The 25,949-nt window shown below is 44.4% G+C and overlaps 1 protein-coding gene across 1 annotated transcript in view; it reads left to right on the forward strand.

Moving 5' to 3' along the window:
• Window positions 1–25,949, forward strand: part of Atp1a1 (ATPase Na+/K+ transporting subunit alpha 1) — a 29,266-nt gene that overhangs the window by 1,700 nt on the left and 1,617 nt on the right. The window contains exons 2-21 of the mRNA XM_005334918.4: window positions 8,569–8,679; window positions 9,122–9,181; window positions 10,835–11,038; window positions 11,631–11,744; window positions 12,087–12,221; window positions 12,348–12,465; window positions 12,870–13,138; window positions 13,661–13,859; window positions 14,195–14,304; window positions 16,573–16,707; window positions 17,166–17,358; window positions 18,619–18,794; window positions 19,494–19,630; window positions 20,404–20,554; window positions 21,104–21,272; window positions 21,408–21,562; window positions 22,174–22,297; window positions 23,389–23,534; window positions 23,670–23,800; window positions 24,079–24,180. Of these exons, the coding sequence (XP_005334975.1) occupies window positions 8,569–8,679; window positions 9,122–9,181; window positions 10,835–11,038; window positions 11,631–11,744; window positions 12,087–12,221; window positions 12,348–12,465; window positions 12,870–13,138; window positions 13,661–13,859; window positions 14,195–14,304; window positions 16,573–16,707; window positions 17,166–17,358; window positions 18,619–18,794; window positions 19,494–19,630; window positions 20,404–20,554; window positions 21,104–21,272; window positions 21,408–21,562; window positions 22,174–22,297; window positions 23,389–23,534; window positions 23,670–23,800; window positions 24,079–24,180 (2,939 nt within the window). The remainder of the gene's footprint in view (window positions 1–8,568; window positions 8,680–9,121; window positions 9,182–10,834; window positions 11,039–11,630; window positions 11,745–12,086; window positions 12,222–12,347; window positions 12,466–12,869; window positions 13,139–13,660; window positions 13,860–14,194; window positions 14,305–16,572; window positions 16,708–17,165; window positions 17,359–18,618; window positions 18,795–19,493; window positions 19,631–20,403; window positions 20,555–21,103; window positions 21,273–21,407; window positions 21,563–22,173; window positions 22,298–23,388; window positions 23,535–23,669; window positions 23,801–24,078; window positions 24,181–25,949) is intronic.

Below are 25,949 nucleotides of genomic sequence, written 5' to 3' on the forward strand. Positions count from 1 at the left end.
TCCCCAGGATGGAAACTGGGTTAGTGGCCTGTATTGTGTACTACACCATCTAACCTTTCCCCATTCCTATAAATATTTCCTTCTTTAAAGCTCATTTCTTTTTTATCTCTTCTTCCCTTAAGAAACTTTTTGTTTCTTTCCCAAATGGAGATACATTACTGATTTTAAGGAGTGTAGAGATCACAGATGTGTACTGAGGCCTAGGAAGGTGAAGTGACTTGCTCAAGGTCAAATGGTTGGTCAGTGAAAGAACAGAAGTCCCTGATTCCTGAACAGCATGTGATCTCAAGCCTAAAGGTACACTTACTCCTTCACCATTGCCCTGTAGGCATGACTCTAAAGTTATTCTTCAGATGAAACTGAGGTATTTGTGGTATTGGATTCTAGGCCAAGCAGATGTTTAGGTAAGTAAGTTAATGTCCATATTACCTAGATGTCTCTTAAACACACACTCATGCCCAGTAGTGGTACAGTGTAGTAATATACCTTAGTGGTTAGTGGATGTTCAATCCACATGTCTTAATGATCAGGACATTATCCAAATGTAGACATGACCCTGTTGTCTACTGGTGTGCAAGCAGATTGTGGTTAACATAGGATTGCATAGTGCCTGTGTCTGCTGTGTAGTATTTAGTATTTGAAGTTCCCTGAAACATTGATCATTAGGTTGCAAGTGTACGTGTGTGTGTGTGTGTGTGTGTGTATCTATGTATGTATGTATGTACATGTGTCCAAGCGTGTGCTTGTCCCAGTGGTTTATTGTGATAATCCAAATGTTCAGAAGAATATTTCATACCGAAATGTTGGGATTTTTCCACATGGGGATTAGAATGTGGGTGGAGTGGTGACTAAAGCCCTGCTGATAATTGGTTAACCAGGAAGCCTGTGCCGGCAGTTAATTTTTAAGGTCATTGTTAATTTCTTCCCCTCCTCTTCTCAGTACTGTTTAGGGTTTAGGTCTTGATGATATTTCAGGTAATTCTTATGTCCTTAAAAATCTAGTTCCTAGCATTTGGTAAGAAAACAAAGAATGGCTCTTGCTGAATCATTCCTGGATGAAATAGGATTTTGTCCCTTTTTTTTTTTTTTTCTTATTGGGTGTTTTTGCCAGTGACTTGGCCTAAGTCCTCAGCCATGCCTACCACCCACAATTGTTTAGCTTACCAAAGGTACACACCGTAAGTGTTTAGAACTGCAAGAAACTCTGTTCTTTCAAGTTTATTAAAGATGGGGGAGGGAGTTCTCACCATACTTTTCACTGTAGTTCTAGGTTTGGTTTGAATATTAACTTAGTCACCTGGAAAAAATGGGTAGTGATTTAAAGAGGGGCGAGGGAAAGGATCAAGTGAAGGCTGCACTGGGGTACACATGTCAGCAGAAATCCTGGTTGCACGGTGACATTATCAGCTGCCCTTTTGAAGCTCAACTTGAAAGTGTGACTAAATATTCTTTGGCTGCTATAAAGCTAGTACTTTAGACTCAAAACATGGTAAGCCAGAGTCCTCCAAATGGAAAGTTGGCTGGCCTGGCCAGGAGCAGGTGGAGGGGTTACCGGAGGAACTGCCCTGGGGGGGGGGGGCTAGAGAAGAGTTTGAGGTTGCCTTTCACCCTCCCTGCTAGTTATTGTATGTTTAAGTGTAGCAGTTCCTTGCCTCTTGGGTTCTTTCTGTACCCTCTTATCTGGGTTGTATCCTCTTTTGGTAACTTTCTGTTTGTTAATTTGTAGTGTTCTCTGCCAGCAACTTTGTAGCACTACAGTGACTCACCTTTGGGTGGGAGGGGAGGAAAGGGGGAGGCCTGCATCATAAACCTGAGAAGATGGGGAACAGCCAAAAAGCAAGCCTTTAAAAAAAAAAAAAAAAAAAAAAAAAAAACTAAGAAGCTGCTTCAGAATATCCAGTAAGGTGTTTATGCAGGTGAGGGCTGAACTTTAAAAATGTAGACTGCTGGGAGTGTTAGTCTTAATTCACATTTACAAATAAGAAGTGAATTTTGACGTCTGAAAGCACAATTGACCTGGCACTCGCCCATGTTCCATCTCAGAACCCTTCGAAATCATTGTCTGCTTATTATTTTAGCAAAAACTGCAATAAGTGCCTTTTTCTTCAGATCAGACTGTGCTCTTTTAAATAAACCTAAACTGAATGAAAAAGAGGCTTTAAATAGCTTTGAAAGATTCTGTTGGAAAAGTGAAATAATTGCTTCCTTGGAAAACAAGCAGGTGTTTAAAAAGGAGGAGAAGAAAAAATCCTGACGCTTCAGTTTCTGGTCTGGCCCAGGTGTAGAGTACTCACCTTGAGGATCAAGTGGAGTCATCTGTGTTGTTTATACAGCGAGCACAGGGCCAGTGTGTGCTGGGGCTTACAAAGTAATAGGAATTGAGAGAACATCAGATCTTGAACTGAGTTTGCTGTTTCTCAGTTAATTGTGAGCCCTTTCAAAGCTAGAGAACAATTTTTTCTTTCTCCTGAAAAGAAACATATTAAAGGTTGAAAATGTTGGGAAATACTGTGAGTCGCTCTTCAAAGGAAAAATCAAATGGAAGTGTCCATTGATATTGCTGAGAACTGTTATCTTTGCCCCCCAAAGAAAATATATTGAATAGCATCTTAAGAGTATTCATCTACTTTCACTTTTCAAGTAAAGGACTTTCATCATAATTGGTTATCATTTTTACATTTTTTTTTTTTAAGTCTTGTAAAGCGAATCTGACTCTTCAGCTTTGCGATGGGAGCCTGGATACAGGTCTGTGCTGCTTTCTTCTAGCTGCCCAGGGCCTTGTGCCAGCTAGCAGGCCAGAAGGAGGAACACGAGTGTCAGATCAGATGGGCTCTTGGTAATCAGAGTGGCTGGGTTTGGACAGCAAAATACTGGGCAAAATGTTTCCCCATCCCTGCCAGCGCTGTCCAAATCTAGATCACTCTGAAAATAAGGTGTCCAGTACGTGATAATATGAAATGAGGAGGACTTTTAAGTCTTCTCCTTTTTTAAAACTCTTTTGTGAATGTGCTTTGGGGAAAGGAAACGTTAACCGAGTCTGATCTGAACTTTCTCCCATTGCTATGAATTGAGTGTATGAAGGGAAGTGTGTTCTTTGGCCCAAGTCAGAGAGAGACTGTTCTTTGCATATGACTCACCTCATTAATTGTGCTGAAATCCGTTGTCAGGAATCCACAAGAAGTTCCTTGCATTTATCTGACCGACGTTGGGAGTAGCAGGTTATGTTGGTGAGAAAAGAGGTGCCCACCATCCCGAACTTTCTCTCTGGTTTCACTGGGGTCTGGAGCCAAGGGATTTTTATCCAATAGGCCTCATTCTCTAGTTTCTTTGTGAGTTTATAATGAAATATATTTGGACTTTATCTCTTTATCTGGTTTTATTGAAACCCTATTTAGTAACAATGATCTGATCTTCTCTCTTGGTGATCTGAAAAGTTGATTCCTGGTGCCTTATGCTTTATCTTTGGGACTTTCATTGTTTGGGGGCCTGATAATCAGCCTAAGGTTTTGTGATCAGTGGGCTTTGGTGTTTATCTTCCTAGTCTGTAATCATGATGTTATCTGGGGCCCTGGGGCACTTTGGGGCTTACCCTCATGTTTTTCTTTTCCTCCATGTGATGCTTCCATAACACCATTTTTGTTTATTTCCTTGGATGCCTTTAACAGTCATTTTACTTCCCAGTCTAGACTTCAGGGTATCAGTTGAGGATGCAGGGTTGAATGGAAGGTGTGGCTCAGTGGTAGACCACTTTCCTAGCATGGACAAGACCCTGGGTTTCATCCCCAAAACATCCCCCCCCCCAAAAAAAATACTTGGAATTGATTTGGCCCTCACTGTAACAGTTTTGACAGTTATGAATCTGTTGTCTCTCAAACCAGATTGATCTGGCAAAAAAAAAAAAAGGTGGGGTGAGAGATGAAGATGAAAGCAAATGGAGGATGTTAAGAAAGAAGCAGAACGTTTTAACTGTTTCAGTGCCTAATGTAGAGGTAGAGTAAGTATCCCATCGAGAAACCTCAGAGGTATATATGTGTATGTTCATTTTTGTTTATTCACTTTTTAATAGAGAAAACTAAATATGTTTATAAGAGAGAGCAACTTTAAAGTAAACTTTTAACATTTTTAGGATTTTCATTTTTTAAGCAGTGCATGCTGTTGCAGTTAGGTAGGCTGGTAGGCTTGTTAGAATTTACATGCGAGCAGATGGGGGAGACAGAGGTTAAGTCGTGTTCCTCTTGGGATGATGGGGAACCCCATGGCTGGAAGTACAACTATTCTTTTTTGTCCCCTGCTGGCAGATGGGCTGTAGCCCAATTTTAGTGATAGATAGTGAGCCAGGCTCTCAAAGGGACCTCTAGCTTTGGCCATATTGGAGTATCTTTTCCCCAGTATGTGTGTCTAGGTGAGTGAGAGGAGGAGCAGGAAGGCATAGTAGTCTCTCAGGTATCTGGAGAGCAGCCACTGTACCATGACAATGTGTGTCCTTCCTCCCTCAGACCAGGACATCTCAGCCTCAGGTCCCTGGCTAGAAAATTCCCTGTATGTAAACTATACCACTTAGTTCTAGGAACCAAAGGAGATAAAATAAACTGGGTTCATCATTTGTTGATTTGATATTTCCTTTAAATTTTAATTGACAAGATGAAATTTTAAAATGCCAAAAGTTGTTTTTCTTTTAAGGATTTGAAGAGTTTCTTAGAAAGCAAGGAATAGCAGTAGTATATGTTAATTGGAATGAAGTTAACATCATAATCTCTGTGTGGCACTGTGCAGAGCGCCTTTACATATACAACTGTATTTGATGATGATTTAATATGTTACCCAGGAAAATTGGACACACACACACACAAACTCTACCACCTTTTATGTTAACCCCAAAATAGGCAGTTCCTCTGGGCAACCAGCCGGATTAGCGCTATCCCCTGGCTTCTCTGCCAAGGTAGAATTTGCCAAATTGAGTTCAAAGGTACCATTTCTATGACTCTCGGCCAACTTTGAAGTGGGCTGCATGTGGACAGTTACTTTTGCCCTCCTTGTACCCCTAGTCCAAAGCTTGTGTTTGTAGGTTTTGGAAACTGTGGTTTGTAGATGTGTCGTTTCCAGATTTAGTGGCAGTTCCTTGACTAATCAAACTATCGGGATGCCTTCTGTAGGTTCTAATAGTTATGCCAAGTGCTGTTCTCATTTTGGGGAGGAGGATACTGAGGCTGACTGTTCAAGGTCATGTAGCTGGCAGGCGGCAGAACTAGAATGACTACAGGCTGAGTTCAAAGCATCATCAACAGGCTGTCTAAAGGAAGAGAGAACCTCGAGCTTCCTATTTTCCTCTAATCATTTTCAGCAGAAGTTTCAAAAGTCTAAAATACTCCCAAGATCCCTCCTGGCCATAGGACTTAGGATGTCCTAGTGGGATTGTCCTTAATGCAAGGTGAACGAATCAATGAAGACTGGGGGCTGGGGCCGGCTGCTATTGGTGGCCACTGTGCTTAGGTAGACCTGAAGGGGTACGCTCTTTTTCTAATTTTGTTGCATTTTTGAGTGTGGCCTTTCCCCCGCCCCCTCACTGCTTATTTTTTAATAATTCTCTGTAGCTGTCATATGTGTTCCACACCCTTTCCCCCTTTAAGCAATTAATTACTGAAGAAGAGGAAGGAACATCTTCCTCTCTGAAGGTCTTGGGGCCATCTCCCTCACTCCTTGTGAGGATTTGGACTATATCGCTAGATGATTGAAACTTGTTACATGGTTTAACTTTGGTTCTTGTCAAGAATTTCCTCTTCCTGGGTCTAATTTCCTTTCTCTGTACATGAATGAAATAGCAGAATTCCTAGTGAATCTTTGAGAAGACAGAAGAAAGTCATGGGAAGCACAGGATGAAGCAATGACACTGGGGGCTGAAACTGTCACACTGGGAGAGCCCCTGCCCTCTCTGTGACTTCCCAGTTCTTAAATTAGAATGGAAAAGCAACAACAGCAAAAAAAAAAAAAACCCACAACCCACTGTAGTTTTACCGGTGGCCCTTATGAGGATAGTGTGGCCTGTCGAGTGTCCCTTGGACTTTTCCTCATCGACTCTCAGCGGGGTGCCATGGTGCATGATGGGAGTGGGGAAGTGATCCCGACTTCCTGACTGGAGAAGGGTCTACAGGCCCAGTACCCAAACTAGTGGGAGGTCGCTGAAGTCCAAGAAATGCTGTGTTTGTCCTTCCTCCTTATGGTGACCTTTGTTTTCCCCAAAAAAAGCTTTTAAAAGAAATAATAAAGAAAATACGGTTGGATCCAGTTTTACCCATGTCACCTGTGTCACCCAGCACCCCAGATACACGCACACGCTCGCTCCAGACCTTTTCAGGTTTGAAATTGTAGTAATTAAAACTGACAGGAACTTAAGTATTGCCTGATCCCTACTAGGATCAGCTAGTTTTAAATTATTGTTTTACTTTTGTGGAGAAGAACTAAATTGAATAAGCTGCTTAGTTTTGGACAAACATTGCCTGGTGGGGGAAAACATTAAAAATTTGAAGAAAGACCAGTTTCTTATGTGGATACTCTTTTCATGTGCCTTTTCACAGATGACTTCATTTAAAACTATTGCCTTATGTGGCATGATTTGATGAAGAAGAGGGAGTTTTTAGGGAATCTAGGTTCTCCCAACTAGCTCACCATTGATAGCTCTGGAGCTATAAGCAAGACATCTATTTTGTGAACGGTGATAAGACTTTGGAATGCATCCAAGGCCTTGCTGCTCCAAAAATTCTCTCCCCCTTTCTTTTGGAGTGGAAAATATTGTAAAACTGGGAGTCATCAAAGCATACAGATGGTGAGGATGAGGGGTTTTAACTCTTGATTTCCATTTATTGAAATATGTTTTAATGGTACTCGGCTTCCTTAAAATTTTGTGAACTGGATTTTAAAAAGTCAAAACAGGACTGGCCAGATAAAAGATCTTAGAGATGCCTGGTCAATGTCTTTAAAATGATTTTTTAAGTGTTGTGCTTTCCCATGAAGTATGTGATGGTAGTGGCACTTTAGACTGTGGACTCCTCACTGGTAGAGGCCCTCCCTCTCTTTTCCTTTTGTTTAGTTGGCCTCTCTGCTTCCAATGTGTGTGACTATTTTTCATTTTAACTCTGGCACCAAGAGCTATACTCAAAAGAGGCCACTCACCAATGTGGATGCCGCACGGTGAGGAGAATGTCAAGAATGTTGACTATCTTTAGACCTGCTCCATTCTGAACAGATAAGATGAAAACTAAAGTACCCCACTCTCTCTTGGAAGAAGTTTTTTGTCAAGTCACACTGCCAAGGACCACAGAAGTTGAACAATGTAACTGATATAAATATCTCCCACACCCACTAATGTGGAGCAGGATTTCTCTTTGGAGTCTTAAATGCAAATGGGAATACTGTATTTTATTTGCAGCTTGATTACTTATGACTGAGACATACTTTTCAACTTCCATTTCAGCACAATAAAAAGATAATAATATAGACCCACGAGTTCCTGAGTATTGGTTTGGTGACTGTTAATGGACTTCTGGAAGTTAGAAATGTGTAAGGGCAAGTCAGGAAATAACAGTAACTCCACTTATCCATTTTAAGGAAATTGCTAATTCCTACCTGGCCCCTAACTTGTAGTTGTGGGAAGTAGACTGGGGAGTGGGTGTCTGGTCTGGGGACTGACTTCATAGCACCAAGTTAAGGCTTCGTGTAGATAAGCTCAGGCTTTTTAAATGGGTTTAAATTTAAACTATAGAATCAACATTTTCTTTAAAAAATATATATATATATTCTTCCAGTTTTCTAGAGGCGTAGGTGGATCCTGTGAATTATGTGATAGTGCACACGTTTTTCCTACACGCTGCTTATGTCAAAACATTTCCAGTGACTTTGATTTGGGGGATTTCATTTTTAGGTGACAAAATGAGGTGGGGACTCCCTTGGGGGGGGTCTCAAAGAATTTTGGGGACTTTCAGACTGACTTTTTTTCAAATGAAAGGATGAAAAGGTCATTGTCTTATGTGAGTAGTAACGATTTTTAAAGTCAATACATAATATGTCTTTGCGATGTAAAGAATTTAAACACAATGTAAAAGTAGCTAGCATTTAGATATGTCATTTAATCTTCTCAGAAACTCTAAATGAGGCTGGCACTGTTCTTATCTCCAAGCCATAGCGGAGGAAATTGGTTAACAATGTAAAAGATGGTTCCGTTGTTTCTGGGGGGAGGATGGAAGGCTGCTGAATAGGGATTTTGGTGGTGGCACAACTCTCCCTATTCACCCCAAATGGAAATTTTTCTGTCAAGGCCATTCTGAGGCTTGCCTGCTCTGACTTCCCTCCTGTTCCTCGTGCCCTTGGGTGGGGACGGAGTGTCTTACGTGGGTGTAGATGGTTGTCAGCGTAGTATGCTGTATCGCTGCGTACATTTTCAGGAATGTTACTCCAGTGACCGTTCCAAATGATGAGGCCCAACTTAAAACTCCCAGCATGCCCTGCCGCAGACCTGTCAGTCTCCAGGTGCTGCGCATCGGTTCATAGCCACCCCTTTCCCACGTTCTCCTGTAGGTTGGACGTGATAAGTATGAACCTGCAGCCGTTTCAGAACATGTCGACAAAAAGGGCAAAAAGGCCAAGAAGGAGAGGGATATGGATGAACTAAAGAAAGAAGTTTCTATGGTAAGTACTGGAGGAAGGCTGCTTTCTGTTCTCCTTAAAAATATACAGACCCCTGCCCTAATCCTTCAGTCAGGGAATTGTTTTATCTTGGAAGAGGTCATAGCATTTGGATAGCTCTTACCCAATTAATTATATGTTAAAATTCGACACTTTAAAAGCTTTTAGAGTATCAGAAAACTTAACTCGTTTGGGCGCGGTCAAAAGTCCACAGAAGGGGGGGCTGCAGCTGATCTCATGGTTTTTTTCTTTTCTCTGGCTTATTTTGAACATGGGGGACTTTGAATCTCTTCAGACGTCCACCAACACAACCTATCTAGACTCTAAAGAAGTCAAACAAGGCTTACTAGATCTCAAAGCTGCTGGGTCTCCCTGACTGGATGTGGAAGTAATGGTGCTCTTTTATGCGACAGTGTTTCATTCTTTTCTTTTTGTTTTCTCCTAGGATGACCATAAACTCAGCCTTGATGAACTTCATCGTAAATACGGAACAGACTTGAGCCGAGTATGTTTTGTTTGAAACTTGTGCAGAACCCTAGATCCCCTGTCACATTTTGCCTCATGTCATAGGTCTGACCTTGGGGGCCTCTTGGAGGATGGGAGGAGGCCTTTTAAATTTTTGTAGACAGTGACTAAAAGGCTGAAGTGTGTTGAATGCCTAATAGATACGTAGTCACTGTTTCAGTAAAGACTCTCTGGCCACCCCGAGCTCTGAGAGGGGCCTCAACTCAAATCAGTTGCTGACATGGTCACCTGCGCCACCCTATCTCTAAGCACCCTGCCCGTGTTATCTCACTAAGTCACTATTAGAGTCTACTGAAGAGTGCTGTGGCCTGAGTAGGTTACTGAAATGCTCTGGATCTATTTCCTTGCTTTTTTGTTGTTGTTGTTGTTGTTGTTGTTACTGGAGATTGAAACCAGAGGCACTTAACCACTGAGCCACATCCCCAGACCCTTTTATATTTTATTTAGGGACAGGGTCTTGCTAAGTTGCTGAGGCTGGCTTTGAACTTGTGATCCTCTTGCCTCAGCCTCCCAAGTTGCTGGGATTACCTGTGTGAGCCACCATAATCAGCGATTTCCTTACATCTAAAAGGGGTTTAATAGTAGTTTAAAAAGAATTGTCATGAAAATTAAACAGGTTGATTAAAGCACAACACTAAGTACCTGGTGCGTTGATAGTGCTTAGAAGTTTGGTTGTTGTTTTGATTATTCTTATTATGATTTTTGATTATTATTATTAATCCAGTATGGACTTCAGGCAGAGAGGGTCTTGAATATTTCCATGTTTTTTTTTTTTTCTCTGACTGCTTCATTTTTTCTTTCTGCTTTCCCCAAACTCTTGAGTGGATTCTAATATTAAACATAATGGTGACACAGAATATGTATGAACTAATCCTTTAGGCATAAATGTGTTTTATATTCTCTTTTTTGGCTTAGTATTTTGATAAGACCAAATAATCTTATTTTCCCAACTTGATGGGAGTCATATATCTGTATTGTCAGTGAACCTTGGCCCAGGAGAAAATAGCAGGGCATCTGTACAGTGGACTTTCCCACTGATACTTTTCACCTGATAGGTTTACTGAGAGTTAGTTAAAATATGCACATTTATGAGCCCTTCCCCACCAGATGACTATCTTAATTGCCATCCCAAGAATAAAGTTCTATTCTTAAAACTTGGCTGTTAATCTGGTAAGAGGTTACATTTCTACAGAAAATTTTCCTTCTGAAGTTTGCAGAGGGTTTTTTCTCCTTTCCCTGACAGAATCAATACATAGAATACTTGAAGTTTTTAATTTGCAAAACTAAACTGAGTAGTTAAAATAGATAATCTTTTTGGCAAAAATGCAGTTTATCATGAATCCTTTGATCTGAAACTTAGGAAGAAAAACAGGCTGGATTCAGATGTGTCCTTGAATCATTTTTTTAAAGTTTTAATTGCAGTGTTCTGAGTTTGTCAGGAAACTTGGCCTTGTTGGTTTTCCCAAACCCTCAGACTTAGTCATGGAGGGATCTGCCAGGTCCTACCTTGGCTCAGCAGCTTGGGAAGCTGTTTCCTCCGTATATCCTTCAGTGCAGTCTCCCAGCTATCAGGGAAGCACATTAGCTTGCAGGTACTAGTGCCTGCCTTATCTTGCATTCCCCTTCTCCCCAGGGCTTGACAACTGCACGAGCTGCTGAGATCCTGGCCCGAGATGGTCCTAATGCACTCACACCCCCTCCCACGACCCCTGAATGGGTCAAGTTCTGCCGGCAGCTCTTTGGGGGATTCTCAATGTTGCTATGGATTGGAGCAATTCTTTGTTTCTTGGCTTATGGCATTCAAGCTGCCACAGAAGAGGAACCTCAAAACGATAATGTGAGTTCTGTAATTGTGCATGTGGATTAGAGGGGTACACAACAGTCTCCATCCCCCCACCTCCCCCCCCTTTTTTTTTTTTTTTAAGTTTACCACTAGTTACCTGATGGGTTTAAGCACACTTTCTTCCTAGTTTGTTCACTCTTCTCCCTCCACCTTGCACTCTTGGGTCCTCCTACTAGATGTGTACCCTAGGCAGCTGCTATGGTCTAGCTGTGGTCCTTAAATGACAGAGAACAGCTTTCCTAGTTGGCACATGACATGACACCTGTCCAGAAACGTTTGGTAGCTGTTCTTTCAGAAGTCACAAGTTGTTTGAAAAAAAAAACTCTTTTGTTTCAGTAACACAGGAGAAATGAATTCATATAGGATATTTCCAAAAGTCTAACATTAGTGAACAGGTGTGTCTGTGACTATTTCTGACCCTTCTGTGTGGAGGATCTGGAGAGAAAAGTAGAAGAAATGAGTTTTGCATTTCTGAAGACTTTCTCTCTCTTGTTTAAATGTTTGCTTTTTATTCAGCCAAAAATGACCCGAATGTCCCCAGTTCTTTCCCAAGAGCCACTGTCCTAACTTGTCTTTGCCTTCCCAGCTCTACCTTGGTGTGGTGCTGTCCGCTGTCGTCATCATAACTGGTTGTTTCTCCTACTATCAAGAAGCTAAAAGTTCAAAGATCATGGAATCCTTCAAAAACATGGTCCCTCAGGTACCTCACGCTTTGTCCTTCCCCATTGGGTGACTTAGCCCCTAAAATGTGAACCAAATGTCAAGTTAAGATTTTCTAACTATTAAGTGACTCCATCCAAACATGAACTCTTAAAGCAAGCACAGTATCTAAAAAAAAAAAAAAAAAAAAATACCGCCTCTTAAGTGACTATTGAGCAAGCTTTGGTATCTCGTATAAATCCAAAGATGAATAATATCTTTGTCTATTATTCAGATAATTAGAAGTATGGGGGTCATTTGTAATTTCATTTTCTTGTTTTGGACACCACCCTTTTCTTGTCGGTATCCATTTAACAATATCAACTGTTTTCCCCTTCCAAAGCAAGCCCTTGTGATTCGAAATGGTGAGAAAATGAGCATAAACGCGGAAGAAGTTGTAGTTGGGGATCTGGTGGAAGTGAAAGGAGGAGACCGAATCCCTGCCGATCTCAGAATCATATCTGCCAATGGCTGCAAGGTAGGTTTTTCTAGGCAAAAACCTCTCGTAGCCGGATCTGCTTCTTGGGCGGATCCAGTTGGGGAGCGGAAGCCCCTGATGAGGCCAGCGTATTCACGCGGCACCCTTCATTGTTTTCACACACAGGTGGATAACTCCTCACTCACGGGTGAATCGGAACCCCAGACTAGATCTCCAGATTTCACCAATGAAAACCCCCTGGAGACGAGGAACATTGCCTTTTTTTCAACCAACTGTGTTGAAGGTAAACCATTCTCAGGCGCCATTTGGCATGACATGCATTTACCTTGGGCACTCACAACACAGGAAAACCCTGGGGGCAATTGCTCTTCTTCCATTGGCTCCATTTCTGACAGCTTACATCAAGTGCAGAGCAGAGGAGGTTCCTTGCCGTCGGGAAACCTAGGTATCCTGGTTGACGGCACCAGTCCCCGTATGAATATTGCAACTGCTGCTGTCCTGCCAGTGGGTAGAAATCCCTTTGCCAAACTTAGGTTTAAAACAAACAGCAAAAGCAACCAAAGAGCTTTAAGAACGTTTATCTTGCCCCTTTCTAAAACCAGCCTGTGTCATTGTGCAAATTCTGGACTGTCTGTCATTCCTGTTCCGTACACAGTTTGGTTCAGCTTTCTCTCTCCCTTTTCTCAGGCACTGCACGTGGTATTGTTGTGTACACCGGGGATCGCACTGTGATGGGAAGAATTGCCACCCTTGCTTCTGGGCTGGAAGGGGGCCAGACCCCCATTGCGGCAGAAATTGAACATTTTATCCAACTCATCACGGGGGTGGCTGTGTTCCTGGGTGTGTCTTTCTTCATCCTTTCTCTGATCCTTGAGTACACCTGGCTTGAAGCCGTCATCTTCCTCATCGGTATCATTGTAGCCAACGTGCCCGAAGGTTTGCTGGCCACTGTCACGGTGAGAGGCTCGGGGAAGGCATGGTCACCCTCCCTCAGTGCGGCATGCAGTGGTGCCAAATACACATGCTGGCTTCTTCTAAGGGGTTGCCCGCTTAGGTTTTGTTCCTCGTGTTTGTATGTCATTTTTCTGCAGCACCCCGTCATGGAGTGAGCTTTGATAGTGAGAAAACCTCAGCATGTGTTTATTCAAAACCCAAATATTTACATTGTGTTCCTAAATGATCACATGATCCAGAACAGTGGAATGGAGAAATGAAGAACTTTGGGATTAGTGGCAGGATTGGGAGCATACTGTGTGGCAAACTTTGGCCATTATTATTTTTCTTAATATACTGCCTTTTTTTTTGGTTGGGGGGAGGAAGCCCCACATACCTATTACCATCGTGTCTTCAGAATTCAGAAGACAGTTGAAAAGAATTTAGTTTTCGACAAATTTCTTCCGTGTTAGGGGATGGCAGGTATTTGTGTAGAATCCCAGCCTGGCTCGGTGAAGTCATCTTGTTCCTCACGCCCACCCTAGGTGTGTCTGACGCTTACCGCCAAACGCATGGCAAGGAAAAACTGCTTAGTGAAGAACCTGGAGGCTGTGGAGACCTTGGGGTCCACATCCACCATCTGCTCTGATAAAACTGGAACTCTGACTCAGAACCGGATGACGGTAGCCCACATGTGGTTTGACAATCAAATCCACGAAGCTGATACAACAGAGAATCAGAGCGGTAAGACCTGCGGCTGCCTTGCACGGTGGCCACCTGCCAATGTTGAGCTTGCTTTTAGCTTTTTGATTTTGTTGTTGTTGTTGTTAGGCTCGTGATGGTTTTTTTTTTTTTTAATCATTTATAAAGAATCAAGGGTGTTTGGGGCATGTCGATAGATAAGTTAATGTACCCTGCACATGCCTGGAAAATGCCTAAAACCTGGTTTCGTTCATTACGTTCATTAGGGAGCGAGACAGAGCATTTCATACTTACAGAGGACTTTACTGGGATGACTTGAGAACGCAGCACTCTAAGTTAATGCGTCATTTTCCTGCTTGTTTTCTTGCCTCTGATAGGTGTCTCTTTCGACAAGACGTCCGCCACCTGGCTCGCTCTGTCCAGGATCGCAGGTCTTTGTAACAGGGCAGTGTTTCAGGCTAACCAGGAAAACCTGCCTATTCTTAAGGTATGCTCAGGAGTTGCGGTTGGCCTGCGGTTGCTTCGGTGGGGGGGCTGGGAACACCCCACGGGAACCGCCTCTCAGCAGTCCTACCTTTGTGTGTGCCCAGTCACTTCACTGTAGAGGGCTTGAGCTGTCTGTGGGAGGCTTCACTGTAGATAGTCCAGATTGGGTTGCCTGTAGCTCTGAAGGACTTTTAGTGCCCATGGTCCATGTTCTTTGGGGAAAAGGGGAAATATAGTAAAAATCTGACCCAGGTGGGAGACGGTCTTTCTTGGTAAAGAACTAAGGATCCAGTTTTACTAGTCTTGAGTTCATATGATATCACCTAACCTAGAGGACACTGAGGGCTACTTTAGTGACTTGGATAATTGTATTTTCATATTAGGATACACTAGATTCCAGTAAATCCCTTAAGCCATTTATTTTCTTAAAATAGCTCAGCTATTTCTCTTATCTTATTTGTTCTTAGCTTGTTAACTAATGATGCAAAAATAAGATCAAGGCAAAAATAAGCTCAGCCTCATGGAATTCTCATGCAGTTTGGAATGACTGAGATTTTACTGTGTTGCCCAAGCAAAGACACAGGGTCAGAAGAATCACGAGGTGCACAGAGTCCTTGAGGAGTTTGGAGTGCTGTGCAAGGCTCCCTGGGCCCCTGTGTCCTCTAGTGCTATCTGTGTAGTTCTCCATGTGAACAGAGTTGCCAAAACAACTGTGGCCTAGCTGTAACTGAACTGGCTTCTATTGTGAAGATAGCACTTGCTTATTCTTTTTTTTTTTTTTTTTTTTTAAAGACAGAGAGAATTTTTTAAGTATTTATTTTTCAGTTTTCGGTGGACACATCTTTATTTTTATGTGGTGCTGAGGATCGAACCCAGCGCCCTGCGCATGCCAGGCGAGCGCCCTACCGCTTGAACTACATCTCCAGTCCCAACTTGCTTATTCTTTAAAAGAGGCTTTCTTGCCGGGTGTGGTAGTGCATGCCTATAATCCAGTGGCTTGGGAGGCTGAGGCAGGAGGACTGTAAGTTCAAATCCCCCCTCAGCAACTTAGCAAGGGTCTCAGCAACTTAGTGAGACCCTGTCTTAAAAACTAAAAAGGGTTGGGGATTTGACTCAGGGATAAAAGCGCTCCTGGTTTAATTATTCCCGGTACCAAAACAAAAAAATAAATTGGCATGAATTGATGCAGGTTTAAGAATGATGTTTATTTTGTGCATAAAACTAGAGATGCCTGCTTTTGAGTTTTTCCATACCTCAAAGTGAAAATTTTCAAGATTTGAACATCAAAACTCACAAGAATCAAATCTAAGTATTTGGGGAATTGATCCATGTCATTGGCATTATTACCATTAACTTGTATAGGGGTCAGCAGTAGCTTCACTCTGCTTAGCAACTGACTTTTCTGAAGAATGATCCCTACTTATTTTGTGTTTCTTACCAAACCCAGCTACATTCCTACTGTATTTGAAACCATTAATTTGTTCATTTGCATGTGCAGCCTTAAGGTCAGGGTCAGATGTTGCCCTGTATAAAAGATATTTATAACTAGCGATGTTTACCTGAATACAAGTTATTTGTAACGAGCAATGTTGTTAGTAAGACAAAATACGAGTGTTTCACCAGTAAGTGTATCACACAGAACAAGGTATGTGTCTCCTGAGTGGAGACTAATGAAAGTGCTGGCTGAGTACGTTGCTGTCTGAACTGACAACAGCCTGCAGTTTACAATCTTCGGGTCCAGATAATTTTGCACAGTTGAATTATGTTTAGAATATAAATTCCTTTGCTGTGCCCTTAACATAGTTTGTCTCCAATTCTGAAACCACCCCCTTTCCCACGTCCATTTTTTTACAAGTTGTAGGGCAATGAGACGCTACAAAGGTTTACTTATTTCGTATTTTCAGATTCACAACCAGAAATATGTAGTTGGGAATGGCATTGGCTTTGCGACTTTTCAGCAGGCCAGGGAAGTTAAAAATAGGCAAAGCAGGTTGGGAGGGTGTTTTGCTTCTTCAGGGTAGGTGACACTTCACCCAACCTGCTGCCAGGAGCTGCTGTGGGTTGGGGAGGGAGGTTGGAGTTGGACTGTATGGGCTGGGAACCCGGTGGGCTGGGTCCCTGGGTCCTAGTGATGCTGCTTTTCTCCTCACCTGTCTGGTCTCACCTGATAGGATTAGAATATGTCCAGAATTCTCTTTCCTGTTTTCCAGTGATGCCTCAGTGAAACCAGGCTTTGGCGGGTAATTAACAGGTGATGTTTCGTTCACAGCGGGCAGTTGCGGGAGATGCCTCAGAGTCGGCACTCTTAAAATGCATCGAGCTCTGCTGCGGCTCTGTGAAGGAGATGAGAGATAGATACGCCAAAATCGTCGAGATACCCTTCAACTCCACCAATAAGTACCAGGTCTGGAGATCCAGGGAAGCATGAGTGGGCAAGGGCAGGCTGGGGACAAGGCAAGGGAGGAACGTGAGCCCAAAGAGGACATGTGTAGAATGTCAGTAGGATAAATGTAGTCTCTTCCAAAAGACTTGTTGGTGGGTTGGTGGGGTGGGGTGGGATGGGGAGAGGGATCAGGGGGCACATGTGACACTCCCCTTGTTCCCTGATTTCCTTCAGGAGCATTTTATGAACATACCCATGAAAAATGACATGTGTTCTCATAAAAGCTCATGAATGCACCTGCAGTATTAGTTTTCTCTGTAGCATTTAAAAGTTATGTCACCAGACAGGAGCTACTTCAGAGTTCAGAAAGGAATTCTGGGTTCATTCTGTGACGTGGACCAAGTCAGGAGTGAAGCCTATTTTCCTCCTGGATGGCCAGGCGCAGCCAACCCTGTTTCCATCTGAATATTCCCTCTCAGTTGTCCATTCATAAGAACCTCAACGCCGGTGAGCCCCGACACCTGTTGGTGATGAAGGGCGCTCCTGAAAGGATCCTGGACCGCTGCAGCTCGATCCTCCTCCACGGCAAGGAGCAGCCCCTGGACGAGGAGCTGAAAGACGCCTTTCAGAACGCCTACCTGGAGCTGGGCGGCCTCGGAGAGCGCGTGCTAGGTAGGCAGCCGAGCTGCCAGAAGCACCTGGGCGGGCCCCTGTCCAGTGCTCTAGTCTCAGGCAGTCACAGGTGACCACCTTCACTCGGCTTGGGTTGGCCTTCCTTTGAGTTGTTCTGGGGCCGTCCTACTTCTTGATTCGCCCCCTCTTGCTTTGAAAACAGTAAGTGGTACGAGAGAATCGGCGCAGTGGGCTGTGGGAAGGGGAATCCTGATGGTTTGCCTCTGGTTTGTGGGCTCGTGTTGGTCAGTTCTGTTAAGGATAGGGGAGGGAATTTTATTCTCTCTCCTTTGTTGCGATGGCCATGGTCTGCAAGTTTAATTAAGTTAATTAATTCTCAGTGCGCCTGGAGCGAAGCCTTTCCCGACTGCAGAGGGATAGTTGTGCTGCTCCAGGGGAGCTGGTGCACCCGCCCGGAACCTGGCAATGACCTGGTCGGGCGAGGCTGCTTCCTGTCCTCTCTATCCTGACAGCTACAGGGGCTTTGAAGTTCATTATGTGGTTCTCAGTGTTCTCCTCAGCATGGCGAACTTACAACTAATTAGTTGGTCTCCTCTGGTTCATACCCCTTGCTGCTGTCCAACCCAAAGATCACCATCTTCTCTTAAGTCACTGTGCTTCTCCGCCTTTACCACCCCCGAAGTAGCATCGGCCTCTCTGCTTGAGTCCAAATTGCCACCTTTTATCTCCTTGAAAGACCCTTGTGACCCTCCTACAGCATTCAAAGGAAGGTCTAGAACATCTTGTCTCTTGTAGCATCATCATATGATAATATGAGTAATAAACCCCTTGGCAGACATCTGATCTGCATTTAATCTCTAAGCAGCTAGCATGAGTCGCTGCTTTGGTGCTCAGTAATAATATTTTAGATAAGTGAACAAGTGAGCAGATATGTGACCCCCACAGGAAGTAGCTGAGATGGAGAATTAAATATTTTTTGCCAAATCTAAACATCTTACTGTCAGTGGCAGCTCTAGAACCCTGGTAGGCTGGTGCCCAAAATTCGTGTTAGCAATTCAGTCTTTTCTACACGAAACAGATCTTCTTTCTTGATAATGCTTGGTGATGGATTCTGTCTTTTTGGGTGTTTCTTTCTTTTCTCGACAATTCTGTATTCTTCATGTTAAATAAAATCTTTCCTCTGTTATAAAACTGAGACCATGAAGAAACATTCCAAACTAAACAGCAGGGGACAGGCCCCGTGCAGGGGTCCTCCATACAGCGCTTCGGGTCCTCATGGGCTCCCTGTCTTCCTCGCAGGTTTCTGCCACCTCCTCCTGCCGGATGAGCAGTTTCCTGAAGGCTTCCAGTTCGACACTGATGAAGTGAACTTCCCTGTGGAAAACCTCTGCTTTGTTGGGCTCATCTCCATGATTGACCCTCCACGAGCTGCTGTGCCTGATGCCGTGGGCAAATGTCGAAGTGCTGGAATTAAGGTAGCGCCAGCCCCCTTCCTTGGCCTCATCTATCTCTCCGGGCTTCAGGATGCCTTCCTTTGTGACTGTCACCTCAGGGGCAGGCCGTTGCTTCTCCCACCTGGAGTATTCATTATAAAAATGTTGGTGTAAACATACAGATGAGCCATTAAAGGGGAGACCTGCTTTTAGATAAAAGTAAGCAAAGTAAAAAGCAAAAGATGTGGAGCTTTAAATTTGGAAATGTTCGAATTGCTCTTCATCAATATTCTAAGCATTATCATCGCATCAAAAAGAATGACAATTTCGAGTCCTTGTTACATGTTATTCTCTCTCAAAATTGGGCCAGTTCAAGAATGCCAGCTAGCAATGCAGAGCACCTTTACCAGCATCTGATTTTTTTTTTTTAATTTTTTTCTTGCTGGGTTTGGTAAGTTTGCGTTATTTTTATGTGACTGTATAAAAGGAAAAATAGGTACTGTGTGTGCATTGTGATGTGATCCTGTACCGAGATAAAATCTGGGCATGGCTTTTTGTTTTCTCTCTGTGAATACAGTGTTTCAGCAAGTCGATGTTTATCAGCTTTATGTTTGCATTCTTTCCCTTTTGGCATTCCAGGCTAGATTATCCTAATTTCCTCTTGCCAACCTACATATAAGACTTTTTAAGGGCATTTTCTTGGCAGCCACATTCAGCCAATTATCCCATCTGTTATCACAGGTCATCATGGTCACAGGCGACCATCCAATCACAGCCAAAGCCATTGCCAAAGGTGTGGGCATCATCTCGGAAGGCAATGAGACTGTGGAAGACATCGCTGCCCGCCTCAACATCCCAGTGAACCAGGTGAACCCCAGGTAAGGTGGGAAGCTTGGTTCTGTAATGGTTTGCCTCTGGGTTGTCCCTGCATAGGGAACCCACCTGCACTGCCAGAGAGCTCATCACAGTTGCCAACACTGAGATGCTGCTTCCTCTTCTGAGTGCTGTTTCTTCTAGTGACATTGAGAGAGGGATGATTCCCACTGGGAAGCTGAAGCTTAGAAAGGTTCATAGCACCTCAGAACTGTTGAAGTCCTACAGTAAATCCCTACAGTCCCAATTTTGGGCTGTTAACCACTGAGCTATACTGTCTAACACTTAGTACCTTGTCAATCTCCGGATCCATACTAACACAATAAAATGAGAACCAGGTAATTCAGGCCAAAGGCGGGGGGGGGGGGGGGTTGGTAACAAAGTAAAATAGATAATGGAGACAAGTTAGTTTTGTTTTGTTAAGGTTTAAGGCCTCCTCACTCAGTTTGGGTATTAGGGTAAGCTTTGGTCTTTTATGAGCTCTTCTACTTTCTAAAACTTGGCCATTTTATTTCAATGTGTGTCTGATAAAGGTGAGGGAAAGGAAGATAGTAGGCAGTCCCCCCAACCCCAACTAGTGGTTGTGAGACTTGAGCGTGGTAATATATATGAAAATGCCCTGTAGCCTGTAAAGTTCTGCACAAGAAGTAGCTCTGAGATGACGTTCTGTGCGTGTAGTGTTCTGCAGAGTTTAACAGCACCCCCGCTGGAGGTGATGGGTATCATGCTGGTGAAGTGATGGATGACCTTTTCTATTTCTTTCTGCTCCTGATTCTAGAGATGCCAAGGCCTGTGTCGTGCATGGCAGTGATTTGAAGGACATGACACCCGAGCAGCTGGATGACATTTTGAAGTACCATACTGAGATTGTGTTTGCCAGGACCTCCCCTCAGCAGAAGCTTATCATCGTGGAAGGCTGCCAGAGACAGGTCAGTGGGCTGCCTCAGGCACGGTGCACCCTTGGACTGATGCAGGCCATGTTAGTGAGCAGAGTTCCAGTAAGAACTCAGCCAAGGTGGGGGGAGCCTGCCCGCTTGGCCAGACTGATGGTATTCATTGCCTCTCAGGAGTTCCCAGATAAGGGATGGGGGGGTATATGAACTGTTAAGCCGTGACAGAAGGACTTGCCAGTACAGGTCCCCACTATGTGGCTAAAAACCTGATCCTCAGTGGCATCATCTGCATTCGCAGTATGAAGTCTTAGAAACTTAGTATACAGGGAAATGGCTTGGAGACTCTGGTCTCCAACCTCCAATAGGAATGAGACTTCCGAGAGTTCCATTCACCAAAGCCATTCCTCGGTAGCCCTAGTTAACACGGGGAGAATAGTTTATGGCCATTTCTCCCTTCCATCACGTGGTCTGTCTAGTCTCAGCGGGAGGGGAGCAGTGGCTGTAATCGTGCTGCATGCATCACCCTCATTCCATCCCTGGAACTGGTAAGTTTTATTAACCCATCTCCCTTCTTGTTCTGGGCAGGGGGCTATCGTGGCTGTCACTGGTGATGGCGTTAATGACTCTCCAGCTCTGAAGAAAGCAGACATTGGGGTTGCTATGGGGATCGCCGGTTCAGATGTGTCTAAGCAGGCTGCCGACATGATTCTTTTGGATGACAACTTTGCCTCAATTGTGACTGGAGTAGAGGAAGGTGAGTGTCGTGCTTGAGGACATTCACCATCCAGATACTGCAGTTGGCATCCGTGTCTGCACTTGGTGGGTATGTTCAGTTTCTAGTCTGCCTGTCTCTTCATTACACCAGACAGTAAAAGTCTTGCTTTCCTAGGTCGTCTGATCTTTGACAACTTGAAGAAATCCATTGCTTATACCCTAACCAGTAACATTCCGGAAATCACCCCCTTCCTGATATTTATTATTGCAAACATTCCACTCCCACTGGGGACCGTCACCATCCTCTGCATTGACTTGGGCACTGACATGGTAAGTGAATGTCGCAGCCACTCATCAGGTAGTAATAACGTCTCCTCCAACACCAGCAGGAGCATTCACTCCTTGTTACTGGGACCCACAAGGCTGGTGTTAGGAAAAGAGTTCTTAGGAGCAGAGTAGCCAGTGTGTGTCCCAATCTCAGCATCAAAGAATGAGTATGAGCATTTTCCAGTCTACACTCACTTATCAGATAGGAATCTTCCCTTTTATGTGGTTTGGTCTTTTTTTTTTTTTTAAAAAAAAAAAAAAAACAAAAACGTGATCTATAATATTATTTCATGAGATTAAAAAAAATTTTTTTTGCACACCTGTCATCCCAATGGCTCAGGAGGCTGAGGCAGGAGGATCGCAAGTTCAAAGCCAGCCTCAGCAATGACAAGGTGCTAAACAACTCAGTAAGACCCTGTCTCTAAAGTCAAATACAAAATAGGGATGGGAATGTGGCTCAGTAGTCAAGTGCCCCGAGTTCAATCCCTGGTACCAAAAATAAATAAATAATAAATAAGATTTTTTAAAAGGGAGAGTAAGAATTTTGTAACAAGAGGCTCATAATACATCTTCCCTGTTTTTTGTGACTGTGAGTCCTTTCTCCCCTCCTGCAGGTTCCTGCCATCTCCCTGGCATATGAGCAAGCTGAGAGTGACATCATGAAGAGACAGCCCAGAAATCCCAAAACTGACAAACTTGTGAATGAGCGGCTGATTAGCATGGCCTACGGACAGATTGGTGAGCCACAGCACTGAGCAGGAAGCTGGCACATTGAAAGGATGTGTGGTGGCATGTCTGCCTCAGATCAGGACGGATTTCTGAGACTTCAGATCCAGTATGAGCCACATAATATAGGGTTTAGACTGGAGTTTTCTTCCATGTGGAGAGAAATAGAAATCTCTGGCTGCCTGCCCGCTGACTTTTGTAGAGACTATGATTCTTTAGCCTGAGCACCCTGTTTTGGGGGCTTGACTTTGCCTGAGAACCAAGGAGGTGCTTCCTCACTGAGCCCTGCAGAACACCAGGTTCTGCTAAGGAACTGTGCGTCTCATTGACTCAAGGTCACCTTCCCTGGGGATGCACACTTAACTGTCACTCATTTGGATAGAGGGTGAAGAACTTTAGAAATGTATGGGTTTAACAGTGTGACCAACTGACAAGTGGTCTAGGTGGCATGCCCTTTCATTTCTAAATCCTTTGTTTGGCTTCCTTCAGGGGAACCTGTTGAAGATACCCTGAGCATCTTATTCTAGATTAATGGGTGGCCTTGCTGTGAAAGCTAAGGTGAAGTAAAGAACAGATTAGCACCTTATGCAAATTATGACAAAAACTCATTAGACAGTGGCTGGCAGTAGAGTAATTGGACAGCAGCCCATGTCGAGCTCCAGGACAACTTGATTTTGAGAGGAAGACGGCCAGGTCTCTGGATGCATAGCATGAGTCCTCTCCTGAGGGACTCGGGGTGTGAGGTGGAAAAGAAGGCATTGCTTTTCAGATTGAAAAGGGGGAAGTAGGTTTCCCCTTGGAGTCATTGCCCATGTACAAGAAGATGATCAAGTAAGGGAAGTGGCTGTTTTAAGAGCAAGGCCCATCAATCAATTTTTTAGACTCTAAAAAGAGACTCTAAAAGCAGAGAGGCCTTTATTTAGGTCAGTGCACCCTGCGGTCCTCAAGTCCATCACTCCCGGGGCCCACAAGTGACCAGGCATCTCTCCTGTGCCTTGATGAGCCATGAGGACCTCCCTTTGTGCTTCCTCGGGCAGCCACCACGATCAGATGAAGGCTGCGGAGATGAACTTCTCGTTTAAAGGTGGTTTTCCCAACTCCAGGTATGATCCAGGCCCTGGGGGGCTTCTTCACTTACTTTGTGATTCTGGCCGAGAATGGCTTCCTCCCGATTCACCTGCTGGGCATCCGCGTGGACTGGGATGACCGCTGGATCAATGATGTGGAAGACAGCTACGGGCAGCAGTGGGTGAGTGAGTGCGGGCCGCTTACCTGACCAGCCTGGTAGCACGGTAGCTCCTCGAGCCCTGAAGGACTGTGGCCACACTGCCACCAGCCGTGTTGTTGGAGCGCCGAGGCTTACGCTTCTGCCCTTGCGTTTCAGACCTATGAGCAGAGGAAAATCGTGGAGTTCACCTGCCACACAGCCTTCTTCGTCAGTATCGTGGTGGTGCAGTGGGCCGACTTGGTCATCTGTAAGACCCGGAGGAATTCTGTGTTCCAGCAGGGGATGAAGTGAGTAGCAAAGGGCACATCACGGGCTCTGGCGGCTTTTCATTCAGCCCTCTGCAAAAAGTCCAGTGTTTGGCACATAATGGGCCAAATTTCTGGAATCTCTAGCCTTGGGAGCAAATTTAAGAAGCAAAATGGAATTTTCCAGTTGTTCTCATTTGGCCTCTGTGTGCTAATTACGTAGGTAGACATGGATCTGCCATTCAGTGCGCAGCATTGAAGGTGAACCTTTTTGTTCACATCTTTTATTAAGCTTTTCTTTTTCTCCCCTTGAATTTCAGGAACAAGATCTTAATATTTGGCCTCTTTGAAGAGACAGCCCTCGCTGCTTTCCTTTCCTACTGCCCTGGAATGGGTGTCGCCCTTAGGATGTATCCCCTCAAGTAAGTAGAGCCTCCCACATTCCAAAAAGTGTAGAAATAGCATGTGTGATGTGCGTGGCACCTCTTGAGAATTTTTGGGTGGTGTGTATGAGAATTCCTATGGATTGAAGAGTTAGGAAAGCTTGACGGAGCAGTAAATCGGGCTAGCAAATCCAGACTTGCATGGCTGCAGCTGGTGCCCGGGATTTGGCCCAGCGTGAGAATAGGCAGGCTCGGGTTCCTTGCAGTTGCTCAATAGCTAACTGTTAGGCCCTCAGGTCCCTTACAACTATAGTCCAGCTGTCTTTGGAGACCACCCAGAGCTGTTCTGGAGTTTAGGGACCCAGGCTCAAATCCTGATTTGCTGACCCTAGTCGCTGTGTCCTTCCTCATGAGCCCTCCTCCTTTTGAGGGCTCTGCTTCCGAAAGAAGATGGATGAAGAAGGAGATCTGAGGCCCCTTTTAAGTTTACGATCTATCATAGTAGATCTGATGAGAGCCATCAGCCTGACTCCATGTCTTTGGTCAGAACCAGGCTGGCCTTAAAACACAGTGAATGATTTTTGCACTTCTGTTTAAACTTAAATTTTCACATTCAGTGTTTACCATCATCTCCGGTAGCTGTTTGAAACTGAGTGTGTTCGGTGATGTTTCGTAACCGGTTAAGGTGAAGTAGCTATGACTTGATTAGAATATGTTAAGCCGCAGAATGGGGCACCCAGAAGAGCCTTTGAGAAAGCTTTTGGTTTAAAGCATCAGTGTCTAGGAATTCCCACTTCCCCGGTCTTTGCTCAGATTCAACCGGACCCTCTCTGAGCTGGCCTATTGCCGGCACTACCATTCACCAGTCTCATCCTTACACTCGTCAAAACCACGGGCTTCATTCACTGTTGTGTATGTGCAGGCATCTGTCTGTGGTGCGAGGTGAGACTGGCATCCGGGGGTCTATCTTACCATCCCAAACTGTTCTTTAGCCTTACCTTGCACCCCTGCAAGCCTATGGGAGGTGAGTTCAGTGTTCCCCTGTCCTCCGCCTGTGGGTTTGGTAAGGTCCCTCCCTTCTGTTCCCCATCCATCCTGATGGGCTGATTTCCTTGGAGCTTGTCTCTGAGTGATCTTGTCCTCTTTCTCCTGGACAGTGGCATCTCTTCTTTGGCATTACTTGTCATTTCTGTTTCCCAGTAGATAATAATCTTGAAGGCATGGCCCCCGTAGTGTCCTTTTTGTCTCTGTTTCCCCGATGCCCTGAACCGAGTTGGTGCACAGAGAGGCAAGACATGTCTCAGTTGAATTCTGTCAGCTTGAGCCAGTTTTTATCAGGAGAAGGCCAGAAAAGGTCACCAGGCTCTCTAAAAGGCTGGAATGGAAAATCACACTAAAAGATAGTCATGCCTCAGGACATTGCCATTTTCTGGGCTCCTTCAACCCTTTGTGACCACTAGACAACTTGTTCTTTTTTTTGAAACATTTTCTTATTAGTTGTTGGTGGACCTTTATTTATTTCTATGTGGCGCTGAGGATCGAACCCACTGCCTCACACACGTTAGGCAAGCGCTCTGCCACCGAGCCACAACCCCAGCCTCAAGAACTTGTTCTTGACGGGCTCTGTCCAATTGTGGAAGGTGGTTTGGTTCCTCTGGTTGTGGAGTCAAGTGTGATCACCTGTTCCCTGCTGTGGAAGACACACAGGAGGTGACTTCCAAGGGTCCTCCAGAGCCAGCCTTCCCCACATGGGAGCTGGTCGTCAAGAGAGCAAGTGGAGGCTGCCCGGAGCCTGTCTCCAGCCTGGG

The sequence above is a fragment of the Ictidomys tridecemlineatus genome, chromosome 11 (genome assembly GCF_052094955.1).
Source record: "Ictidomys tridecemlineatus isolate mIctTri1 chromosome 11, mIctTri1.hap1, whole genome shotgun sequence".
Lineage (NCBI taxonomy): Eukaryota > Metazoa > Chordata > Mammalia > Rodentia > Sciuridae > Ictidomys > Ictidomys tridecemlineatus.